The 26253-nt window shown below is 38.1% G+C and overlaps 1 protein-coding gene across 4 annotated transcripts in view; it reads left to right on the top strand.

Annotated features, from left to right (window-relative positions):
- Window positions 1–26253, top strand: part of DYNC1I1 (dynein, cytoplasmic 1, intermediate chain 1) — a 397792-nt gene that overhangs the window by 49365 nt on the left and 322174 nt on the right. For 2 of the 4 annotated variants that reach the window (XM_006880224.1, XM_006880226.1), the window contains exons 3-4: window positions 10322–10436; window positions 13118–13208. In XM_006880224.1, the coding sequence (XP_006880286.1) occupies window positions 10322–10436; window positions 13118–13208 (206 nt within the window). Of the gene's footprint in view, window positions 1–10321; window positions 10437–13066; window positions 13209–26253 lie in introns of all 4 variants that reach the window. The other 2 variants (XM_006880223.1, XM_006880225.1) reach the window with 1 other exon arrangement.

A 26253-nucleotide genomic window follows, 5' to 3' on the forward strand; every position in this document is an offset into this window, starting at 1 on the left:
GCATCCACTCTCCTTCTGTCCTCCCTAGTCATTGTCCAACTCTCTGATGCATAACAAGTGATTGCAAAGACCATGGCCTGTATCAGGCGCACCTTAAAAAAGAACCTCTGAGCAAGAGTATATTAGGAGAAAACTTGGCCAATAGATTTACATTATTTCTAATGACTTTTCAAGATAAGTAAAAATCCTAGGTCTAGTAAGGGGAAAGCTGCATTGTTAGAGCTGGAAGAGATTTTAAAGATCTTCCACTCACAGACCCTTCTTTGTGCCCTGAATGCAGCCGAGACCTCAAGGTGAAACATCCTGTTTACATGCTGAACCCAGAATCTGAGACTCCTGACTTCCAGCAGCCTTGCTGTCATGTCGTGTTTTCTCCCACCATCTGAAGCCAACAAATAATTTATGTTTCATTCTCCAATTTGTTGTGGAAACGCAGCAATAGCTCACATCTTGTTACAAACACCAGATGCCAAGGATATAGTGTGCATAGTTTTCCAAGAAGAAAATTTTCTGTGGTGTGATTTGCTTGTACATATAGAAAACAGGCTGGCTTCCCTACTTGAGAGCTTTTTGTTAAAGAAAAAAAAGCATACTTATATCTGGTGATAAGTAAGTGGTTGTTTAGTACTATCAGCCTCACCTAAGGTAACTGATGTGTAACAAATTATTTTTCAACAAAGTGAACCATAATTGCAGTTGCGTTTTAGCCTTCTGGCATCTTGTATCTCTGGGTTTGATTACCCTCTGATGGATGTGATTGTTAATTTGTCCTTGACAGCATATATAATACTTTTCCCTGGGAGATCTTCACTGTTACATATGCAGGCTTTGAGTGAAATGGAGGTGAGAATTGACAAGGAATGGCTATTCATTTCCATGCAAAACAAACAAACAAAAAAGCACTAACTTATTATGTTTCCTTTCCTTCAAATGTCAACACTTAAACTGTAGTTTTAAAGCACCTGTTATCCTTTACTAATAACCAGTTTCCTTTTAAACTGACATCCTAATATCCAACTTGAATTTCATAGAATTACCACAAAATGTGATGTGATATGGGAAATCAGGTTCCAAATTATGTTGTCTGCTTCATCTTTTCCCATTTTACACACTTTGTGAGTAATAATTGACAAGGCTGATAGAAGCAGGTCACCCTGTTTGCTTCTGTACATTTTTTGCTTCATACAGATTTAACTCATTATATAATGCAAAAATCTTTGAGACATTGTGGGAATTGGATTGAAGAATATGTAATAACTCAGATCCTCTTGGTCCCTCCCTAGTTTTAGAAGTAGTATTACATGCAGGGCTGTCTGTCTGTCAAGGATCTCTTTAAAGAGATGACAAGAAACGATGTCAGTTTAAAGACTAAGGAGTTCCTGTCCAAAGCCATGGCAGTTTATGTTGTTTCCTATACATGTTAGAGTTAAAGAGGAATAAAACCAAAGAACTGCATCCAGTGTGCTCCTTGAAGCCACGTACTTTGGACATATTGTCAGGAGGAGCTAATCCTTGGAAAAAGACATGATACTTGGAACAATAAAGGATCAGCAAAAGAGGGGAAGACTCTACATGAGATGATTTGACACAGTGACTGTAACAGTGTGCTTAAGCTTGATGAAAATGGGCAAGGGTTTCAATCTGTTCTTCCTACAGTTGCTGTGAATTGTGGTTGAATCAATGGCGCCCAACAACAACAATAAAAAAATGCCTTGCCTTGCCCCACAAATTCAACTGAAGTAGCTATATAAGAACTCTACCACAATTCAGTGTCTTGGTGCCCCATTCTCTAAGTTCATGATTGGAAAGATCAAAGTGGCACCAGATTTGGTGAACATTGTACAATAGAATCTTTAATATCTATCCTAACTTTAACAAGCCAATCCAGGGTTGTTGTTATTATGTGCCATCGAGTCGCTTGCAATTCATAGTGACCCTATGCACAACAGCCCCAAACCCTGCTCTATCTCTTGCCAACCTTATTGTCTCTGACACACCTAGTTCCATTACCCCAAGTGATGGAATTAATCCACCTCATTGAAGGTTTTCCTCTCCTGTGCTGTCCCTCCACCCTACCAAGGATGACATCCCTCTCCAAGGACTGATCTTGCCTTGCAACATGTCCAAAATATGTCAGATGGAGCTTCAGAATCCTTGCCTCCAAGGAGCAGCCTGGCTTCGCCCTCTCCAGGACGAACTTGTTTGTTCTCCTAGCAGTCCATGGTATATTCAATACCCTTCTCCAGCACTACAGCTCAAAGACATCAACTCTCTTTCTATTATCCCTGGTCATTGTCCAGCTCTCTGATCCATAGCAGGTAATGGCAAAGTCCATGGCCTGTTCAGCATCTTTTGTTAATTATGACAGTTTGTTTGTTTTTTTCTGAGCATCTGTTGATATCAGACAAAAGACAATGAAGCACAGTGGTTAAGTACAGAGACTTTCCAGATGTCTGTGAAACCCGGCTGTGTCCTTCACAGAGGGGCCTTAAGTAAATATAGAACTTCTCCAACCTCCTTCACATTCTCTAACGAGAATAATTCAAGGACATCTTGTAGACCATTGGAACTAGGCAGGCAGTTAACACGTATTGCTTTATTTTTGAGATAAGCTACTCGAGTAGGCTGCCTGAGATTTCATAAATTGGCTGGTGATACTTTTCAGAATTGCTGTCAGGGAGGTCAGTTTTCAGAAATGCCTCATTATTATAAAACACTTAGAGTTCAAGTTCTCCAGTTCTATGAGAGAACTCTAAATTGCTACAAATAGTTGAGTACTAGTCTAATAGCGTAAAGATTAATGATTTAAACCTGTCTACAAGTAGGTTATATATGTTTATATCTAGGGATATATAGAGATATAATTTTATTGTGAGCTCTGGGTCACTAGTGAGCTCTGTTGGCCCAGTTGGTAAGGAGTTGTGCTGCCAGGCCAAAAGCAAGTTGTTCAAATCTACCAGCTTCTCCATGGAAGCAAAATAGGTGGTCTCCTCTCATGTGATTTATAGCTTTGAAAATATGCCGAGGATCAGTTCTGACTGGACAGCAGTGAGCTAAATTGTGGAGTTGACAGGTACTTGGCAGATAAGCCTGGTGATCTGCTTCTTAAAGACCACAGCCTGGAAAATCTCTGGAGCACAGCTCTGCTCTGTGCACATGGACCCACAGTGAGTGGGAATCTTCTTGACCACAGTCAACAACCATGTTAGGGGAAGAATTGATGGATAGCAAACGTATTAAACATTCAGCTGGTAACAGAAAGATTGGAGGCTCCAGTCTTCCAGGGGCACCTCGAAAGAAGGGCCGGGTGGTCTCTTCCAAAAATTCAACCGTTGAAAGCCCTGTGGCACACGGTTCTGCTCTGACACACGTGAAGTTCCCATAACACCAGATCAGCTGAATGACCATTGTGGGTTTGGGTTGTTGTTGGGTTTGTGTGGTTGGTTTTATAAAATTTTTAATGTCACAGAATTATAGAATTTTGGTAGCAGAAAGAAGTGTTGAAATAAGCTGTTCTATTCCTTCTTTTTTTCAGGGTGATATTGAGCCCCAGACATCTCAGCCTTAGTAATTCTTCCCTGTATGTCCAGTGCCAGAAAGGACACACATTTATTCATCCAGTTGCCCAAACCAGAAACACGAGATTATTCTGCCATCACTTCCTATCGTCATTTTACCGTCATGCCAATAAGGTCCTGAGCAGACGTGGCATCTCTCCGTTTATTCTCCAGTCCCTTTCTTCCTAAAATCCACATTCTAACCAGACTCAGCTAGCTACTGATAAGTCCCCTGATGGGTTACACTCTTTTGACAAGGACTTTGTGAAAGGTCTGCTCCCTCTTTGTGCTCCTACTTCATTCTCACCTCCTGTGCCACTCCCTCCCGGAATCCTCCCTGATACCTTTCTTCATCCAGGACTAGCGTGGTTCTGCTCACTGTTTCTTCACTTGCCTTTTCTGTGTGACTGAAGAACAAGCTTTTGAGGTGTTTTAATCACTAGATTTGTGTTTAGCAAAATCCTGTCATAGGCTTGTTGAATTAATGGATGAATTAATGAAATGCTCACACAAATGAATTAGAACCAGTTTGAAAGATTAATCCCAGACATCCTTTCCAGGCATATGGACTTCTTTTCTGCAAATTTCTTTGAAAGCTTCAGAATCTGAGTTTCTGGGTTTCTCCAGCAAGTAAATAGGCCCCTGCCATTGACCCCTGAGTTTTTCCTAGCTTTGTGTCATTGTGGAGAATGGAAATAGCCCCAAGCTTAGAGGATTAATTTTTGTAAACTTGTTTTTACCTTATATTTTGAATCAAATATTTAAATTTAGAAAACAAGACCTCTCTTCAATCTGAATGACATTATTTTGCCTTCAGTCTGGCAGCTAGTATGAATTAGGACCACCCAGGTTGATTGTCTCCACAGAATCCAGAAAACTGGGTACATGTTGTAGAAAATGACCACACTCTGCTCCTTTGCATGTCAACTGCTTTTCCAGTGGTGGCATTATGGATGAGATCTGACTTAAAAATAAATATAGTGGCTATCCTTTAAAGCACAGGCTCAGTTCCATGAAAAATTGGCATTAATGCCCCGTCTGAGGTGTGTTTAATTGGGCCACCCTGGAGTCTTGTCCTGCCATTGGCCTCTGTGGAATTGCTGGAAGTTCAGGTGACCAGGGCTTTTCTGCTTTATCCCCATTTGTTCCCTAAGGAAACGTGGCATCTTCTTTGCAAGAGTGGTCAGTGATTCTTGGCTAACAGATCTGCTGTTCTCCTAATTCCCCAGTCGCTGCCTCATCTGTCTTTACCTTTTCCACTCTATTTGGGTCACAGATGTGATTATTCTTCATAAGCGGAAATAGCATTTTTAGGAAAGGCGCCCTGATGTTTTAAATTATTCATACTGTGAAACCATTCCTTGTTAAGTCATTAATACATGATGGGATTCTATAATATTTTCATGGGAAAAATAAAAAGTATCATAGCTAAGGCATTTCATTTAATTGTCACTTTACTCATTTTAAGGGACTCTGGTAACAGATAAAACTGCCTTTATTCTCAATAAACTCTAGGCATTAATTTGCATTTTTCATGACAGATTTTCAGGTTTCCCAAGCTTCTGTTATATCTAGACAGATATTTATATCTCCGTGTCATTATGTGCTGTACTGTCGAATCAGAACTAATTCATAGCTGATCCCCCCATAGTTTTTCCGAGGCAGTAAATCACATGGAGGAGATTCCCCATCTTTCTCTGTGGAGCAGCTGTTGCATTTGAACCTCTTGTCTTTGGGTTGACAGTACAACTTCTTACCCATTTGAGCTCCCTTTATACCTTTATCTATCATTGTTTTACTTGTTTTCCTAATAATTGAAAAAGGGGGGAAAGCAGAGGATGAGGTGTAGAAACACTTTATATATGGAAGTAAACTTTCGGAGATGGAGTTCAAGTATACTGTTTTTGCATAACTTATAAGTATACTTGCTGCCATTTGACTTACCACCTGATACATTTTGTGAACACTTACTTATAGAAGTTAGAGGAAATTTCATAAAAATGTATCCTAGGACTTTCTACAGGAACTCTGGCAGCCTAGTGGCAAGAAGCTGCGCTGCCATCCCGAAGGCACATGGTTCGAAGCTACCAGCTGCTCCTCTGAGCAAGATAGTCAATCTCCTCTCATGCAATTAAACTGCCTCTGAAAACCCACCATAGGGTCAGCAAGGGTCGGTTCCAACTCTATGATACACAACAGTAACAACAGTTTTTGGACAATATGCTGTGAGTTTATTCAAAAGGAAAAGATAGGCAGATCTTTTCCAGTTTTCTCTATTTACATATAAATTCTGTTTGGATTTCTTGGTTTTGTTACTAGTGTCACTCAGTACATTTCTGTCATGATTCAGTAAATTTTTGTCAGAAGAATAAGAGAGTTAAAGATTTGTTGTTGTTGTTGTAGTATAGAAATGGCTTTATTGTGAGCTCTTGATTTCTACTAGTCTACAGAACATGCTTTCCAACACTGGGGTTTTTGTTTTTTCTGTAGTGAAACTTTACAAATTATACTGCATTTTCTTTCACTCATTCATAGACATCTTGTTTTAGAACATTAATTGCCATAGATTAAGATAGTTAATTACAACGTCTAATCAAATCTTGTTATGTGTTCCCTTTCTCTTCACCCAACTGATCTATTTATTACATCAGGGACAGTGTATAGGGGGAGTTTCTGCATGAACTGTAGTTGACCTGGAAAATGTGTTATTCTAAGATTCTAGATCTAGGAAATAGTGACAATTATTTAAATGTATATTCATTCAGTGATTTTATTGAAATCTTACTGTGTGCCAGATACTGAAATTAGTGTGAAGATTCAGCAGTAAATAAAATAAACCTAAATCTCATTTCAAAGAAACAGACAGCCCAGTTACAACTCTTCACTGTGGTACAATCCTATTCTATGTTGGATTTGTAAGACAAACTTGACTGATCTTAGTGTATTCACTAGGATTTCATTGGTTGCTATGGCAATTGCCTTTTCTTTCTTTCCACCTCATGTCCTTTCTTCCTACTGTTATTGTTTGTGGCATATAAATGTTGATATTAATCCTCTCTCTGCAAAGTTTCCCCACCTCCCCCGTCTTGGTTCAATCATTGTGTTATGTGTACAAATTTTGAGAACTCACTTCAGTGGTCCAAGTGCTAAAATTGAGATAGAATATGAACTTTGCTGTCTTGGCTAGCAGAGATTAAGCTGCCGTTTCAGAGTTTTGGTCCACCTGGGTAGTCTAGTGAATAAGGAGTGCACTGCCAGCCCAAAAGCACACAGGTCAAGTTCACCAACTATTTTTCTCTCCTGGAGAAAAGTGAACAGTCTTCTCTGGTGCAATTTACAACCTCTCAAAACCCACTGGAGGGTCAGCTCTGAGTCGGTTCCAAAAATGGCAATGTGTTTGTATTGTTGACAATGTCCTGTGGCACTCTCATCAGCCCTCCTCTGGCGAGGTCTCTGTAGTGGCAGACAGACTTTAAAGATAAAAAAAGTACAATTCAAATTGAAAAAAGGTTAATAATATGTGCTTTGAGCTCAGCACCATGTGCAAAGGTGTAGTTAGCACATAATTAATGTATAGTTTACTTTCTGGGAGTTCAGGCAAAAGTAACATGGGCTCTTCTCTTAAAATGCTATCACATAGTCCACTTTACTGTTTTGAATTGTACACAGTACAGCAGAGGGAGTAATGTCTCACCTGCCCCAGGGGAGAAAGATATGTTAGATAAATGAGTGATTGATTTTTCTACAATCTTTAAGACATCCCAATTTCTAAAAATTCACAAGGTTTTGTTAAAAGGTAACTATCAGATATAGATAATGAGGGATGAATAGCTTATCTTAAGCAATAACTATGTTATGAAGGAGATAAGAGGTATGGAATATTTAAGGTGGTTTCAGAATGACAACCCTGACCTTCCTTAACTTGTGTTTTCAATCCTCTGTCATGAAAACATGAACTGGGCACAGGATCTGACAGCAACAGGCCTATAAAGTGTACTGTTTGGCACTTTAGGTGCCTTCAAGCTGAGTACTATTCATAGACATTCTGTGAACAGCAGATCTGAACCCTGACCTATCCTGTACCGTCCTCATAATCTCTAACAGGCTCAAGCTCATTGCTGCAGTCACTGTGTCTGTCCGTCTCAAGGAGGGTTTTCCTCTTTTTAACTGACACTCACCTTTCCAAGCATGATGTCCCACTCCAAGGAATAGCTCTTACTAGCAACATGCCCAAAGTACGTGAGACAAACTTTTGTCTTCTTTGCCTCTAGGGACCATTCTGACTGTACTTGCTTCAAGTCGTACCTGTTTGTTCTTTTGGAAGTCCATGGAATATTCAGTATTTTTCTCCAAAAGCACAGCTCCTTACCACTAAGTTGCCATAGCTTCTTGTGCCTTTTAGACAGAGTTTTTGGATGCAGCTTTTCTTTAAACAGTATTTTATACTATCTTTTTCTACATGATGATTTTCTTCTCTATGATGATTTTCTCTTCTTGTGTTAGACCATGTAACTGAAGCCTATGAAAATCAAATCTGAATCAAGAAACAAACTTAAATCCATATTGTTCACATATCTTGAGAAACATTTAAACTGCTTATCTGCAGTCAAAGACTTCTCCAAATTGCAAAAGAGCAAGGGCAACAGTTTAAAGAATAAAATGTGCTTGATTCAAGCCATGGTGTTTTCAATTGTTTCCTACACTTCTCAAAGTTGAACAGTGAGTAAAAAGGACAGAAGAAGAACGTGTGCCTTTGCATTGTGGTGTTGAAGAAGAGTACTGAATATCCTGGGGACTGCTAAAAGAACTTCATTTCACATACATTGTGCATGTCAGGAAGGACCAGTTGTGAGAAAAAGAAATCACTCTGGGTTAGAGAAAGAGAGGAAGACCCTCAACAAAATAGATTGACACAGTAGTGATAGCAATGGTGTGGAGCACATCAGACATTTTGAGGACAGGACATTGTGGGACAGGGCAAGGTTCAGACTTGTTTTTCATAGGGACTATGAGACCTATTGGTGGCCTAGTGGTAAGAAACTGCATTGTAATCCCAAAAGCAAGCGGTTCGAATCCACCAGCTGCTCCCCGGGAAAAAGGATGGACAGTCTCCTCCTGTGCGATTTACTGTCTCTGAAAACTTGCTGGTGGGTAAATTATAGGTTGATTCTGACACAACACTTAACAACAACAACAAAAAAGTGAGTCATAGTTGACTAACAACAGTTGACCTAACAACAACAATAAAAGGCAAATTTGTGCTAATTCAAAGCTCAACATTAATAAAGAGATACTGGGCCAATTGACAGCACCATGGTAGGCGGAGAAGAGATAAAGATTTTTTAAGATTGTTAACAGTTTCAGCTTGCTAAGTTCCACAATCAACACTCTTGGCACCAGCATTCAGGAAATCAAAAGATGAATAGCATTAGGAAAATCTGCTGTCAGGGACCCCCCAGAGTGCTGAAGAGCGATGATGTCAGTCTAGAGACTAAGGTGCTCCTTATCCAGGTCATGGCCTTCTCAATTACTTGCTATGCAATAAAGAGCTGGAGAATGATCAAAGATGACAGAAGAAGATTTGATGCCTTTGAGTGGTGGTGCTAGAGAAGAGTATTGAACATGGACTGCCAAGAGAACAAACAGATCTGTCCCTGAGATGGTGAAAACAGGTTGCTCACTAGAGGTAAAGCTAGGATTTTAAAGCTTCATCTCCCATACTTTGGGACTGTTGCCAGGAGGAACCAGTCCTTGGTGAAGGATATCATACTTGGAAGGGTGGAGGACAGGGCAAGAGAGAAAGACCCTGGATGAGACGGATTAGCACAGTAACTGGGGTAATGAAGGTAGGTGTATTAGAAACAGTGAAATTGACTCAGGATAGAGTAGGGTTTGGAGCTATTGTGCATAGATAGGGTCATTGTGAGTCATAGTCGACTTGATGGCACATAATAGCAACAATAGAGTTATTCATAAAAATTGTAATTTCTAGCCATATTCCAATAATATCTTATTCATACAAGACCAACTTTTAACATGGAATATGAATATTGCAGGAGAAGCTGCACTATAATCCCAGAGGCACATGGTTCAAATCCACCAGCTACTCCATGGGAGAAAGATGGACAGTCAACTCCTATGCTAATGATGCCTCTGAAAACCTACTGGAAGGTCAGCTATGAATTGTTTCTGACTCCATGGCAAACAACGACATGAATATTACAGACACTCACACAAAATTACTGACATTATGCATTTCCAGAAGACAAAGGAAGTAGAAAAATGTAAACTAATGATAAAAAAAAATTTAAAAATATTTCCCAGTTAGAAATACACTGTCTTGGGGAGCTCTGGTGGCCTAGTGGCAAGAAGTTGCACTGCAATCCCAGAGGAGCACGGTTCAAATCCACCAGATGCTCTGCCAGAGAAGGAGGCGCAATATCCTCCTGTACCAGTCAGATCGACGGTACACGCACACAAAATAATAATAATTTAAAAAAAAAGAAATACACTGTCTTGACGATATCTTCCAAAACTGGATAAGAGAGACTTTCACAGAAGAAGAGAAAGTAGAAGAGAAGGTGCTGGACTAGTAATTATAAAGGGTCGTTAATCATCTTTCCATCCTTCATATATATGTGTCTAGGTCTGTTTGAGTCTTTGCCTGGTTTTCACACCATGTATTTACCATTTTTGTTTCGGCCAGGAAGAACATATGCTTTGTTGTCTTATTAACTGTTCTTACTGATGGTGACTTTTTAAAGGCTGATATGCAACAAAAGAAGGAGCCCGTTCAGGACGACTCTGATCTGGATCGCAAACGCCGAGAGACCGAGGCTCTCCTGCAAAGCATTGGTATCTCACCGGAACCCCCTCTAGGTACTTAAAAAGTCTTCCTGTTGCTATTGTGGGATATACCATGTCCAGCGTTCACTTGTCTTTTAAGTCTTTAGCTTTATTCTTTTCGTTTTTTAACAAATTCAGTCGCTTACAGTTCATTTGCATGCACTTTTGGAATTGAGGAGGCTGGAAGAGATAAAAGGAAAGGTTGTAGTGTTACCAATTTGCTGCCTATTAACCAATTCAGCTTTCCCTACTGTCTTACTGTTAGATTATTCTATGCTTATTAAATGAATTACCACGTGGTTAAAAAAAACCAGAGAGTCTGCAACTTTTAAAAATTATTTTGTTCTGCTTTGTACTGCTGAATCCCAAACTGTTTTTGCTGAAATGTGGTGAATCTAGCTGTAAATGTCATAACCACCACATGCATTGAGTTATTTTCACGGTACAAAAATATGCTTGGTGGGAAGTTTGAATGAAATGTTAAAATGGTTATACATTAGCAGCTAATTAACTAATCCGAATTTATTCAACTCTGTTGTATATTTGGTTTCATTGCTAATGGCATTTTCATTCACCACCCCTCCTCCAACTCATTCATTCCTGGGTAATTGTTCATGATCTTATTTTGTCACTTGTTTTTGAATATTGAACTATTTGTTTTACTTTTGCTGAAGATAATTTGTACTTGATATGTCTCCTTTGCTTAACTTGTGTGTCTCATGCGATAAATTATTTTCTTTTTATCCTTTTGCTTTCTATACATTTCAGGGACATCCTTGGATGTCTGTAAAACTATCTGATACCTCCACTAGAGTAGAAAAATATTTTCATGTTACATATAGCTAAGTACAGGTCTTTTTAAAAATAGCTTGCCTTTTTTTAATTACGTCATAGAGTTCTTTGTTAAAACAAATTTTCACTCCCACAGTTAATTAAATTTAGAATTAAAATTATCCCATGTAGCCAAATGACAAATGTAAGAAAAATTTGTGATAAACTTATAAATTGTTTGTAATAAACTTGTAAAGTTAAGTTTTGCTAAATACAATTTAATACATACACGCAAAATTAAAGCACTATGGAAAAGTCTTTTCTACTAAACCTAAGTTAGTACTAGGTAAAACCATGGCTACAAATTTAACATCTAACCATGATAGGATAAGGCCAAGGCCTATATTGATTATTTCATTTAGCTTTGTAGGATAAGCCTATAGGATAGTTGTCTGATAGATATTCTTAGGCTGACAAACTTTTTGTATAAAATGAGACACTTGCTGTCAGTTGTATTTGTGCCTCAAAATAGCCTTTCAAAAAATGTTGAAATGTGAACACTGGTTAAACATTGTAGTAGTATGGCCTATTTTCACATGTGTAAAACTAGTAATTAAACTTTAAGAATAATTAAACTTTAAGAATAAAACCGTTAAATACTCCCAAGTCATGCCCCTGCAAGGGGCCCTGGAGAAGGTAGACATATTTTTATTTTTTATCCATCTCTCCAACTTACCCTCTGACTTATCGCAGAGGGTAATCAGTGCATTAATTGTGGGACCACATGAAAATTCCTAGTTTCTTGACAGATCTGCCATTGTGTTATAGGATTTGGACAAAATAGTTAAGCCCTTTACCCTATTAAATAAATAAAAGGAAATTGCAGATGATTGAAACCAAATGGGAGTCTACACTTAGGCATTGAAGTCTCTTTCTGCCCATATGGTTTCTTTGGCGTGTGTGACATTGAGAACCTGATGAATTTGCTTGGAGTAAAGCCATCTTGGCTATTTGGAGCAGCTTCTATTTGAAGGACATTTGGCTTGTATCTGCAGGATAGAAGGGAAATGCATTTGCATATTCTTTAGCTTTTTGCTTTTATTATTCTTGCTCTCAGATTTTCAGCTTGCACTGACCTCGATCTTTGAACCTGTCTCTCATGTCTTCAGACTGGTAGTTTATTCATGTGCACATGGCAGCCTCTTTAAGGGCTGCTGGAGGCAAAGGAAAGCAAGTCCCCAAAACAATAAACAGTACAATGAAATGAAACTAATAATTAAATGTAAAAATAAAGCAGCCTGGCTGTTCCCTTTGCTTGGAAAGAGATTTTTTAATTACTAGGTTCAACACTGAACCTTTCTCGTTGTACCACTTACTTTCTCATCATAAATATAGTTTATATTTTCTCATCATAAATATAGTTTGTATTTTGTAGACAATAGATTTCTCTCCAAGTGTATACCAGTTTTCTGATTTCCCTTGACCATTAAAAATTGCTCACCATCACACACTTCATAAATTCTCAGAGTTTTACAGACACCCTATTGTAGTTTTTTAATAGGTCACATCTAAACTAACAAAATAAAGTGAAGAATTGGAATTATCTGGATAGTTCCCACCCGAGAAGTCATTGACTTGGATTATCTGGATAATGATTTCAATTCTCCTCTTTACTTTGCTAGGGTGGACATGGCCTTAGAAGCCCTTAGTTGATCCTGTCTAAATTCATTTCAAATTTTAATTTCCAAAATATGAAAAATTCACCTGACTTTCTCCCTTTTCTTTCCTTCTTATTTTCTTTTGTCCTTATCCCCTCTTGATCTCTTCTGGCCATATAATCACTTTGATTTGGGTTCATTTGTTTTGGTTTGTCTGACACTGCTCTTCACCAGTGCAGTCGCTACATTTCTTAACATGGGATACCTGTTATTTTCATTATTTAGTCCCAACCCCTATGTCTCCCTCTTCGAAATCAGTGAGCACTCCCAGTGAAGCTGGAAGTCAAGACTCAGGAGATCTGGGACCATTAACAAGGTAAGAACGATCCCTTTTGTAGAGACCTAACTGGGTGAAATACAAAAGCTAAAACTTAAAAACCAGACCACTCTTCTAACTACACTTGCAAATGTGCATTTGTATATGCATTTATACTCAGTCATTTTATGTTTATATTTATTGTAGCTTGCTATTTTTGATGGAATAGCTAGGCTTTTGAGTACTAGAAATTATATACTTGTACATCATTATGTTAATGCATGTGTTAATTTAGCATTGAGTATTCTGCTTAACAAGTTAATACCAAGTACTGACTTGGGCCTAAGAGAAAGTAAGGAAGGTATAAAGATAAATGGAATCTATCTGGCTTTTCTTTACTCTCCTTGGTTTTATTTTCCGTGAGAATCTATATGAATAGAACACTGAGATGATAAAACTCTTTACTTAATTTTTTCTGGAGTCTTGTTTATTGGATTCCTAAACATGGCTAATTTGAAAGTTCAGTTCATAGAATGTTTTATCATCATCATCATCATGGTTGACTACTTCTCTTTAGTGTGTTAATTACCGAATTTCTATAATGCTATATCTGTTCACTGATAGCTATAGCTTCTGAAAATGGATAATAGATAAGTGAAGAGAGGAAAATGCACTAGTCACCTACCTAATTATGTTGTCTTCAACAGCATCTCCACCTGCATATACACACCTCCAGGCAGGTGGTGTCAGTAAAGAAGTGTGTGGACAGGTCTGTGGCAACTGCTTAGCAAGCACCCTCTTTGCAAAGGGTGGATGACTTCCTCACAGGACAAGTGGGTTGAGCCCATGTGGAACTATGTGTCCTGTTTCCAACCACCCACACCTCCCACCTCCAATTCTTTTGAGAAGCTAAAAAATGAAAATATTTATGCAAAAAAAAATGTACTAAATTTTAAATGTTCGTAATTTTTGTTAAAACAATTGTGGGCCAGATTTGGCTTATAAGCAGTCAGTTTGTGACTAATTGTTATCTGCTCTTGACTCTTGAAAAAAGGGGGGGAAAACCCACCCAAAGCTTTCAATTAAAAAAAGGAAAATTATGCACAGAATTACCAGCCTGATACATTAGCCTTCTGGCTTATCTGTCTGCATTTAGAATCTTGGTCTGCTTCTATGTCATTCTTGCTGTCATATTCAATATGAAACTAAAAATGTTTTCATTTTTCTTATTTTATATAATATGTTATCATAAGCACTTTCATGTGGCATGTAATTACTTTGGTAAGAGCCTGGGAAATTTTGGTGGACAAAATATAGAGAAAAGAGAGTAATCTAGTGTTAGCCAGACCTGTGTTTTGTGTTTTTCCTTTTTCTTAACCAGAATGTAAAGCTGGAATTGTTAATGCTTTGGTATGCTTTAGACTAAGTATTTTGTTTCACTAGGGTGTTTTTAAACCAGTGGACATTGCTCTCAATTTAAGAAAAGTGAAAGTCAAGGTTTTTTGGGGCCTTGGCTGGTTTATTTTAGAAAATCGCCTTTGTGATTTGGGGCAGCGCATGTCTTCTCTCATCTTTTGCTTTGAACACTTCAAAAGGTCTTTGAGGGAAAAATAGTAATAATAACACAGTTGTGTAAGATCTAACATTTATCCCAAAGCTGGCACAATATAATCACATTCCTTAGGGGGTCCAGGGGCCTATCATTAAGTTAATATATTTGACCGTTTCTATACAATGATGGTGTTGTGTCATTGCTGCTTAGCTTCAAGGGCTGCAGTTGGCAGCATTTAATTCTATTACTGACTTCATAGTTGATGAGACCTTTTGAAAACATTCTAGAGAAAGCTGACCTAAGTTGTTATTGCTCTGGAGACAGCAGCAATTATTCTTTCTCAGAGGACATCACTCTTTATTTCTTTCCCCTTCTTATATGACTTTTTTTTAACTTAGTGAATCACTTTGAAAGCAATGTGAGCTACTCCTACTTCAAATTCCCGCTCACTTCTTTTCTTGATAGGAGAAATTGGGCAAGAATAGCTTACTAGAAGTCAGTAAATAAATCTCCTGCTAAGAGTGAGTTTCATAAGAATGCAAGAGAATTAGTATGAAAAAAAAAGAAAAGATGGTTTTCAGTGAAACCGAGCACAAAGTCTGCTTGAGGAGAATGCATTAGGAATAACTTAGTAAACCTGCCCTTGTTTTGAACCTAGGAAAATTCGACACAAATTTATAGTTTCACTTCAATAAAATTGATCTGAGAATGAAATTGCAGGAGAATGTTGTATTTGTTTTAAAATTCCGTTTGGAATATCTTTTTCTGTAGAAGAAAAATTCTTGAAAACAGATGACTGTTAACTTTAACACTTCATAAAACATGAAATTGGGAAAAGAGTTTTGTAATTCCAAGGGTTATAACTCTGGAGTCATAAATTTGCCCATTTGTGTGGAAGATCTTTGAGAAGATAGTTTAGACTCCAATCAGCACATCTGGCTATACCTAAAAGTGCACATAAAATCTTTCATTCATTTGCCAGAATTTCAAACACAAACAAAAAATTTTATTAGAGAGTCAAAATTGGCAGACATTTTTTATAACCCTTGCAACTAGTAAATTTGAAAATTGGCATGCTATATATACCTATTATAGAGCAAAGGTTGAAACAGTCCTCTAAAAATTAAGGTATAATATCCCACTTATTGATTTTTAAGAGTAGCTAAGTGATTTTTTTAATGGATGATTACAGAGTAGAAAGAATATAGTTCTTTTTAGATTACTTAATTTTTTATTTTTAAGTATCAAAGTATCACAATTTTTTCACAGTTTATTATGCTTCTGTTTTTATAACCTGTTTCTCATTTGTAACTCATATTTGTGGTCCCCTCCACCCCGCTTTCTCTTGGTTAGCTTTAAAAGGTCAAATTAATCATTGCTCAATTAATGATATTGAACAAAGGACTAGTTCTTAAATTGAAAAAAAAAGAACTTTATTAACAAAATATTTGAATGACTAGACTTTTAATTTTAATATTCAAAGATGGGGGGAATTCTAAATATACTTAAGGCAAATAGAATCCAACAAAATATTAAGAGGATATTAAGCTGGATTTATTAAAAACACAAGGATATTTTAATATTGAAAATCTATTACTGTAATTGGTGCCTTTAAATTGTGGTGTTGGCAAAGAATATTGAATATAGCACGGACTGCCAAATGAACAAATATATCTTGCAAGAAGCACTTCCAGAATACTCCTTGAAGGTGAGGATTTATTTTACATACTTTGAGCAGGCTGAAGTAAAATGGAGGATTACCAAAAAAGAGGAAGACCCTCAAGGTTGAGTGACATAGTGGCCACAACAATTGGCTTCATCAAGCACAGCAGCAATTGTTAGAATGATAAAGGATTTGTAGGATTTCATTCTGTTTCCCACAGAGTTTCACATAAGCCACGACTGGGTAAATAGCACTGATAACAACTATCATGATTCAACCTATAAATGGTTCAAAGACGAGAAAATAATTATATACTGAAGTAGCACTAGAGAAATTTTGATTCAAGAAGCTGGACTACATGAAGAAGAATATGACATCAAGAGGAAGACCCATCAACAACCTGCATTATGTAATGACAAAACTTTGCTTGTGGAAATGGAAGAAGATGTCAAAGTTTTACTGAAGAAGATCAAAGAACACAGCATTCAGTATGGTTTTCATCACAATATCAAGACAAAAAAGCAACTCTACCAATAGACAACATCATGATAAATGTAGAAATGATTGACATTGTCAAGGATTTCATTTCACTTGGGTTCACAATCAACTCCCTTGGTAACAGCAGTCAAAAAATCCAACCATATATTGCATTGGATATATCTGTTATCAAGGACTGTAAAGTGCTAAAAAAGCAAGGATATCTATTTAAACTAAGGTTTATCTGAACCAAGCTGTGGCATTTTCATTTGTTTTCTTTACATCTGAAAGTTGGAAAGTGAATAATGAATATCAATGAAGATTTGATGTCTCTGAGTGGTGGTGTTGTCAAAGAGTTTTGAATGAATTGCCAAAAGGACAAACAAATCTGCCTTGAAAGACGTAGCTCAGGTGCTCCTGAACGGCAAAGATGAGAAGAGTTTGACTTTCACATGCTTTTATTATGCTATCAGGAGGGGCTCGTCCTTGGAGAAGGACATCATGCTTGGAAAAGTAGAGGGTGAAAGAGAGGAAGATGCACAATGAAATGGTTGACATAATGACTGCAATAATGGGCTTGAGCACATTGGAGATTGTGAGAATGGGGCCAGATAAGGGAAGGTTTTAGTATGTTGTAGATGGGATCATGGTAGTTTGGTTGCCTTCGTTACACCTAACAACACCAACAGCAAGTAGTGGTAGTGATTTTCCCCTGTATATTCCTTTTCCTTGTTTACAAGACTGGATTATGAGGGAGTTGGATATGAGTACTGCCTTTACTTGCACAGTACTTCCTATTGTGATTCATTTATGGTCCTTAAAGCCAAAGTAGTGGTTGTATGGACCTATAGCAACCTAGAGAATGTTGATCTCTTAAGTCCTTAGGAACTAAGGTTTATACTGGACCTTACCTTAAAGTTGACCGAAAAAGTGAATCTCTCAAAAGATCTGAGAGAGGAAGTATCTTTTCAATGTGATAGCATATTGTGCTATCTTCTGTGATAATAATAATAATAATAATAATAATAATAATAATAATAATAATAATTCTTTTTTCACCTGCATATTTTAGGAAATGACAAAATATAGAAAAGCAAAAACAAGAAAATAAAGACATCATATTCTTCCTGTCAGAAAGGAATTGAAAGTCCACAAGTGGGTGTCAGCTGATTGGACTTGCCAAATAGACTGGGAGGTCTCTGGTTTATAGTCAATCAGCATTTGGGTGTGCCTGTATTTAAAAATGTGGTGGGACCCTCAGGTGAAATGTTAATTGATTTTGGGATGAACATTCTTTTAAATGGTACAACAGTGGTCTGTCTATTTGCTGTACGGAAGTGTCTTGGAGTTGCCGTGATATTGAACAACTGTGCCCTGACTGTGTCAAACACCATAATGGTTACCAATCATGGACAGTGTTTGGAAGAGCCCCCAGGTTGATTCAGGTTTGAAAGCAGGAGTGGCATCTACTTCCTAAAGCACATGCATCTGCAAACTCTATGCTAAAGCACATGCATCTGGAAACTATGAACGTGGAGAAACAATGATAGTTAAAGAACAGGGTTCAGGTCTTTTGTTCATAGTGTCTCTATAGTTGTAATTGATGGAACAACAACAACAACAATAATGTTATATTCTTTAATATACTATATATGTGTATGTCTACATATATGAATATACATAATGCATAGGTATATTTTATAAAGTCGTCATCACACTACACGAACTGTTACTTTTCCTCATGACCTTAGCTTTCTTGTTGAATATAGTTCATTTCATTTAATAAATACTGTATTTTTTAACTTCCCCATCCACAATAATTAATCACATGTTTAAATGCTGAGCCCTGTCTTTACTACCAGAATCTGTTAACTTTCCAAAGAGTTGTAATATGTAGCAGATAAAAAATATCTTCTAAAGCCTTTAACAGAAAAACAAATATTTTAAAAACAAGGAGTCATTCAAGCTGTCAGCTTCATGTGTATTCAGATTAGAGTTCAATCTGATGGGACATATCTCTGAAGTCCTCTGCTGTTCAGTTTTTGAACATGAGAACATATAGTTAATGTTAAATTTTATGTTGATAAAATATAACTGGTGAGGTTCAGGCATTTTACTTACTCCTTCCTTGATATGCGGCCTAGTGAACTCTCAAATAAAGAAATTAGATTGTCCTTGAACAAGTTATTGGTGGTCAATTTATATTGACTGACAGTGATTACCATTCCTATTCTGAGTGATCTCAAGAAAAGTGATCATGTTCCAGGACCACAAGTACCTACTAAGCAATGGGAAACCTCTGAACTTCTCCTTTTAGTCTCTTTCAGATTTTGTAAGGCGCTCTGGAATTACAGAAGCTTCAAAGGGTTTACCACCCTTTTCTGGTTACAGTGTCAACTTTTCCCAAGGTACTCTGATGGCTAAAGGAACCATAGTAAGGAGATATTAAGGTTGTTGTTGTTGTTAAGTGCCGTGGAGTCATACACGACTAATAGCAACCCGATATTTGAAAGACCTGGATACTTGTATAACTTTCATCCTTTCTCAAGATTCACAGGGTCTCCAGGTTCACAGGGTTTCCGGAGGCAAGCTATTTGGGAAGTGTATGCCACTACTGCTTCCAAGCTTGTTTTAATTGGGGAGCTCCACCCAAAACTATCCACCATGGGTAACCATTCTCTCATTTGACACATCAGTGTTATTAATAGAATGAAAACTATGCAATAAAATAACTCTAGAATTTTGAGGGGTGATTGAATAAGACTTAAAATTTTGTACATTAGTTTAAAAAATAGATCATTATAAAAATAGAAGTTGACAGGATACTAGAGCTAATTGAACTTAAAGAAGGTTCTAATCACCAATTAAAGTTCTAATCACATTAGTCTCTTTGAAAATTTAAGTAAGATGTATATCTAGGAAATATTTTTTTATTTAACACATTACCCGATCAGTTTATACTTTTTAGTTACTGTATCATTCTGCTTTCAGGGTTGGGGGGAGGCGTGTAAAGGGGAAGGTACACTGTGTGTACCCATATGATTGTCGTAGCACAGTTGTAAAAGTTGCAAGATCTGCATGGGGACGGCCATATCTAAACTTCACAAAGGGGAACTGTCCCCTTCAAGAGTATCAACAACGCAAAACTAATTCCCATGAGGTCAGACATGTATGTCCCCTGTATTCCTGAACCTCTCTCTACTCAACACCAATATTACTGCTTTACTGAGTACAAAATCAGAAGTGATAGCTCACATCACCCAGAACCATATTGGTGAAGACAAAAGGTCACAATGTAGGTTAGTAGCTGCATATGGTCTGGACAGCTTCTGAAATGTGTTCACAGGTGCCTCATCCCTGAACCTCAAGGCTATAGGCCAGTGTTACAAAGTTCTCAGTCTTACCCATTATTACTCTTCCCTCCCCACCCTTCCAACAAACTTGGGAGAAGCCTTTTAGCTCTGGTTCTGGTTCCATGGCAAAGCAGTCCCAAGGTCCATTCCACCTTATGTCAGGTCTCTGGTTCTCTGCTGTGGCTACTATGGCTAATGCTCTTATAGGCCCTAGTCTGGCCAGCACCAGAATCTCTGGTCCTGAAGGATGAAATGCATTCTTTTTCCTTTTCTGGTGGTGAGGATCCTCCAATTCTGCTGCTGGGTCTGCTCAGTTTTATAGTGAAATTAGCAAATCCCCTTGTAGATTGGTGAGACTAGCTAATTCCCCTGTGGGGCAGGCTAGAACATCCTTTTCACATATTCCCACCTATCCACATGGAAAAGTAAAGTAATGGACAGAAGGCCATTTTGCACAATAATCCCCCAACAGCACAATAGTAAACATCTATTTCTGTGAAAGGTTACAGAGATTTCTCCTAGAGAAACTACTTTGCTTGACAGAAGATCCTGTGGGTAAGATTCTGGGCAGTATAGACCCTTACTTGGTCATGGGAAATATTATGTTTCTTTCTGAATCCAGCTTAAATGGGCTACCTCCATGGCCTTCAGAGTCCCATATCAGCATTCTATGTTAGGATTTTGATGTTAAGGAAACAGATTATTTTCACATAATAGTAAGAAAACAATTTTGAAGAGCCTGATACAAGTCTATATTGCACTGGTCCAAATTTATTTCTAATATCAGAAACCTTATCATCCTCACTAAGTAAGTCCTAAGTAAGTAAGTAATTGAGTCTGAGAAGCAAAACTTTAACTTATTAAATACCTCCCTTACTAAACAGAAATTATTTTAAAGACTGTGGCAAATTGAGTGATAGGGTAGATTTTTTCAGAGTGTCCTTATTATTCAGCATATTACTTTTGAAGATGTTGTTGTTGTTGTTAGGTGCCGTCGAGTCGTAGACGAGTCATAGTGACCCTATGAATGAAAGGCCTGCACTGTTTGTACATAGAGTTTCTGGAGGCGAGCCATTTCAGATGTGGATGCTCCTTCTGCTTCCAGGCTTGTTTTAGTCAGGAAGCTCCAGCAAACACTGTCCACCATGGGTAACCATTACCACATTTGGCACATCAGTATCCCAGTGTTCAGCATCACTGCAACCATGGGTTACCTCTGTACAGCAATGCACAGAGCAGTGCTATACCACCTAGAAGAATGTTTGACAGGAAAACAATTTGAACCTGGCCTGGCTTAGTAGCATAACTTTCTGTCCACTAGGCCAATGTAGCTCTTTCTATGACAATGTTGTTATTGTTGTTAGGTGGCATTTATAAAATAGTTTCTGATGGCATTGTCATGGCATTGACTAGAGATTTTCTCTCTGGCATAACCTCATGTCAGTCAATATTGACTGGTTAATTATCTTTTGTCTGATTAGTAACTAGCAATTTGTTTGGGATAAGGAGATATGTGAAAGATTTCAGAGAAATTTCGGCACAGAGGAGGTTTCTATTCTGTCCTCAAGCTTCTCCATCTTAGAAGAAGAGGAAGAACATAAAGTTGAGTTCCAGTTCACTTGCTCCAGAACTAACTAAAGCTGCATGGATCATTTGGGAGCAAAAACATGGCCAGATCTTTCTTGACTCAACACAGACTGTCGTGTGGCCAGCATTTTGAAAAGGTAGTCTTCTTTCTTCAGTGTGCAAATCAGTCTGATAACCCTATGGTGATATTATGTGTACAAGACAGAATTCTCTTAAATGCTTTGGTGAATATTAAGACTGTCAGGCTACCTACCCTGTACTCTGGAGGCCTGCTGGTAAAATAGTTACACTGCCAACCAAAAGTCATGTGGTTCAAATCCACCCGCTGCTCCAAGGATAAAAAGTGGTAAAATCTCCTCCTGTGTGATTTACAGCCCCTGAAAACCCACTGGAAGTCCAGTTATGAATCATTCTGCCTCTGTGGCACATACAACAACACCAATTTTAAAAGAGCTTTTTCTTTGGAAGTCAGGTAGCCTTCATACCTCACATCCATCTGCAGAAAAGTCAAGTTTTAGGAAGTGGAGTACAAGATGGGGATTTTCCCCAAGAAACAAGGCAAAAACTGGAGTCCTGTCCTGAGGACAAAACTTCACACTGAGATTGGCAAAGTATTTGGCTAATGCTCAAGTTCTTGGATTTTGTAACTGTGTCCATTCATTATGAACTGCAGACCATCTTCAGAAGTGGTGATAAGAAAGCATAAATAACAATCAAGGCTGGGGTGTAGAGTGCATGTTAAGGGTGTGGTTGAAAAAAGATATGAGTTTGAAGTCCTAGTGTGACTACTAGGAGAGCTGAGATCAGTGGCTTCTGAGTATTCAGCTATTCATAGAATTCAGCTGGAACCTCATTAAAAACATGTACATGCCTAAAGTGAGGTTTAGGATACCTTTCAAGAATTTTCTGGGGTGTTTTTAAAAATTATGTTGCAATCTGAGGACTAGTTTGAGGATGCATTTTTTCATAAAGACTGAAGAACTAAACTGTTATGTACGATCTATTCAGAACTGACTCGTCACTGATCCACCACTGGCTTTTCAGAGGTAGTTCATTGCACAAGAGGATATTGTTCATCTTTCTCCGCTGAAGCAGCTGGTAGATTCGAACCACATGCCTTTGGGTGGACAGTGCAAATCCTTACCACTAGGCCATGAGAACGCCTTTAAAGTTTAAAATAGGGCTGTGAAATTGAAGAAACAAAGAAAATGTAGACAATTGAGACAGGGAAGATATGCAGTTGAACATGTCCAACATGCATGCATAGAGTGGAACTCAATGGGAATGAGGATTTTGCTTGGTGGCACTTGGGATTTGAGGGATATTTTTGAAGATTATTTATGTACATATATAGGATTATCTGGAGGCCAGAGGTAGCACTAGTGATTAAGTGTTCGATTGTTAATCTAAAAGTTGGCAATTCAAGTTCACCCATGAGTGTCTGAGAAGAAAGGCCTATAAGAAAGGTGATCTATTCCCCACCATTTAGCTACTGCAAAGCCTGTTTCCCACAGTTCTCCTTTGATATTATTGTGAGTGGGAATTGATTTGTCAGCTACTGGGTTGGTTTGTAGGATCACCTAAGGGCCAGAGTACAGCAGCAAAAGGGGGAAAATAACTTTGAATGAAAATTGTCTGTTTTTGTAGAGGATGAAAAAGTAATAACCTGTCAATATTACAGTAAGATAGGGAGGAAAAGAAATAAGATTTTGGGGTCCAAGAAAACGAAAAGGAAGTGAACACTCAAGGATAAAAAAACAAGAGCTGATCGTGGGACTTGGTAATTTGGAGGTCATCATCTCTGTTTTACTATTATTGATATTGCTCCACAGTCAGCACTCATGGTACCAGCAGCCAGGAAATGAAAAGACGAATTGCATTGAGAAAGTCTGCTGTCAGAGACCTCTCCAAAGTACAGAAGCACAACAGTGTCAGTCTGGGGACTAAGATGTGCCTAATTCAGGCCATGGTCTTTGCAATCACTTGCTATGCATCAGAAAGCTAGACAATGATTAGGAATCAGAGAATTGATGCCTTTGAGCTGTGGTTCTGGAGAACAGTATTGAATATACTGTGAACTGTTAGGAGAACAAATAAGTTCATCCTAGAGAGGTGAGACTAGACTGATCCTTGGAGGCAAGTATTCTGAAGCTTCGTCTGACATATTGCAAGAAAAGAAGAGTCCTTGGATAGGGATTTCATGCTTGGGAGGGTGGAGGTACAACTCAAGAGAGAAAGACCCCCGATGAGATGGATTGACTCAGTGACTGGGGTAATGGGCGTAGGGGAAGAAGATTGGCAAGGCATAGGGCTTGGCATTGGCAAGGGCTGTTGTTGCTATGAGTTGCAGGCAACTCGATGGCATATAATGACAACAATAACACAATTTTATTCCCAGAAGTGGAATTTCTGGGAGTAAAATAATCCCATTGATATTGTTGTGCTTTGTATTTTTAGCACTTCATGCTATGTAGTGCTCTGCTGCTTACCAAAATAAGTGCAGGCAAACCCCAGACTTACTACCATTGAGTCAGTTCTGACTCAGAGTCAAGTGTCTGGTGGGTTTTCAAGGCTGTAAGTTATACTGAGAGGAGACTGCCTAGCTTTCTCCCTCAGAGCCAGCCACTGGTGGATTGGAACAAATGACAGCACACAGTCTTGGTTTCCTAGTGTAACTCATTATAAATTAGGCCACCACAGCACTTATTTTTATCCATTACCAGCAAAGTATGAAAGTGGATCAGTTACATTGATTATCATTATTACAGATGACAGAGTTCTTAACTACTTTGTCTAAATATTTATTAGAAATATCTTCTATAGCTAAAACCAATAAAATGAATACATGTACTGTTTCAAGAGGAATGTTAAGGCTTTCTACTCTACGGCCTAATAAAGATGGAAATTAGCAGCTTGCTATTGGTAAAGAGCTGAGTGGGAGAAAATGAACCACTTATTAAGGCATAAATCAGACATCACATCTTTCCCTTCTAAATTACACTTTTCAGCAACTTAACTAAAAATTGATTTTTTTAATTTTTACTTCTCTCCACCCAGTAAATTTCCATCAAGTTGGAACCAACCCATAGCTGACCCTTCAGTGGGTTTTGGAGTCTGTCACAGGAGGAGATTGTCCATCTTTCTCTCATGGGGCTGCTAGTGGATTGAAACTACTCTTTGGGATCACAGCTCAACTCCCTATAAACTATGCCACTAAAGCTCCCTAAAATGTACACCCATACAGAAAGTAAAATTGGGCTAATGAAAATAATTTTGAAGAAGCTAAAAAGTGATGAATTAGTAGGAGATTTAAAGCATGATAGTGTGTTGGCCTTTTAGTAGGTCCATATTAGTTTGCAGAATCTTAATGTTCTTTTCCCTTTCAAAGGAAATACTGGTGGGGGAGGGAACACCCAGTCATATTCCAAACCGTGATGTAAATGTCCATTAACAATCTGCATTATGCAGACGTGACAACTTTGCTTGCTGAGACGAAGGAGGACTTGAAGGGTTTGCTCAAGAAGAGCAAGGACTGCAGCCTCTCCCCTCCCAGCCAATTGACAGCATCATGATAGATGGAGAAAGCATTGAGGTTGTTAACAATTTCATCTTGCTTGGATCCACAGTCAACACTTTGGGCAACAGCAGTTAGGAAATCAAAAGACAAATTATTTAAAGAAAATCAACTCTCAGGGACCTCTCCAGAGCACAAAAGAGCAAAGATGTCTGTCTAGAGACTAAGGTGTGCCTGATCTAAGCCATGGTCTTCTCAGTTGTTTATTCTGCATATAAGGCACAGTGAATAAGAATGACAGAAGAAGAATTGATGGCTTTGATTTGTGGTGCTAGAGTAGAGTATTGAACATTGAAGAGTATTGAGTTGTCAAGAGAACAAACAAATCTGTCCTGGAGAAGATAAAACCAGGTTGCTCATTAGAGGCAAGGATTTTGAAACTGTCTCACGTATTTTGGGCATGTTACCAAGATGGATCAGTCCTTGGAAAAGGAGATCATGTTTGGAAGGGTAGAGGGTCAGTGCAGGAGAGGAAGACCCTGGATTAGAAGGAGTAACACAGTGATTGTGGCAGTTGGGGCAGGTATGTCAGAGATGGTGAGTTTGGCTCAGGATAGGGCAAGGTTCAGAGCTATTGTTCATAAAGCCACTATGAGTTGTAGTCAGTTCGATGGCACATGACAACAACAGAAGCAATATAAATGCTACACGGTAGACATTTCAGAATATAATAACCAGAGTCTACCGTGTCTGTCATCTTCAAACTTAGCAGTGAATGATTGTTTTACACTGTGTAAGAGGCTTTTGCACCTAGTATTTTGAGACAAATTTGGAAAATGTGACCTTAATTGGAATGTTCAGAACTGCTAGCCCAAACATGGCATCATGGAAATTTAAAATAGCCATTCATCCAAAGTATGTAAGGAATTATTGGATTATTAAAAAAAGACAAACAGCAG

The sequence above is a fragment of the Elephantulus edwardii genome, unplaced genomic scaffold, assembly GCF_000299155.1.
Source record: "Elephantulus edwardii isolate Elephantulus edwardi_28Jun2011 unplaced genomic scaffold, EleEdw1.0 scaffold00007, whole genome shotgun sequence".
Taxonomy (NCBI): Eukaryota; Metazoa; Chordata; class Mammalia; order Macroscelidea; family Macroscelididae; genus Elephantulus; species Elephantulus edwardii.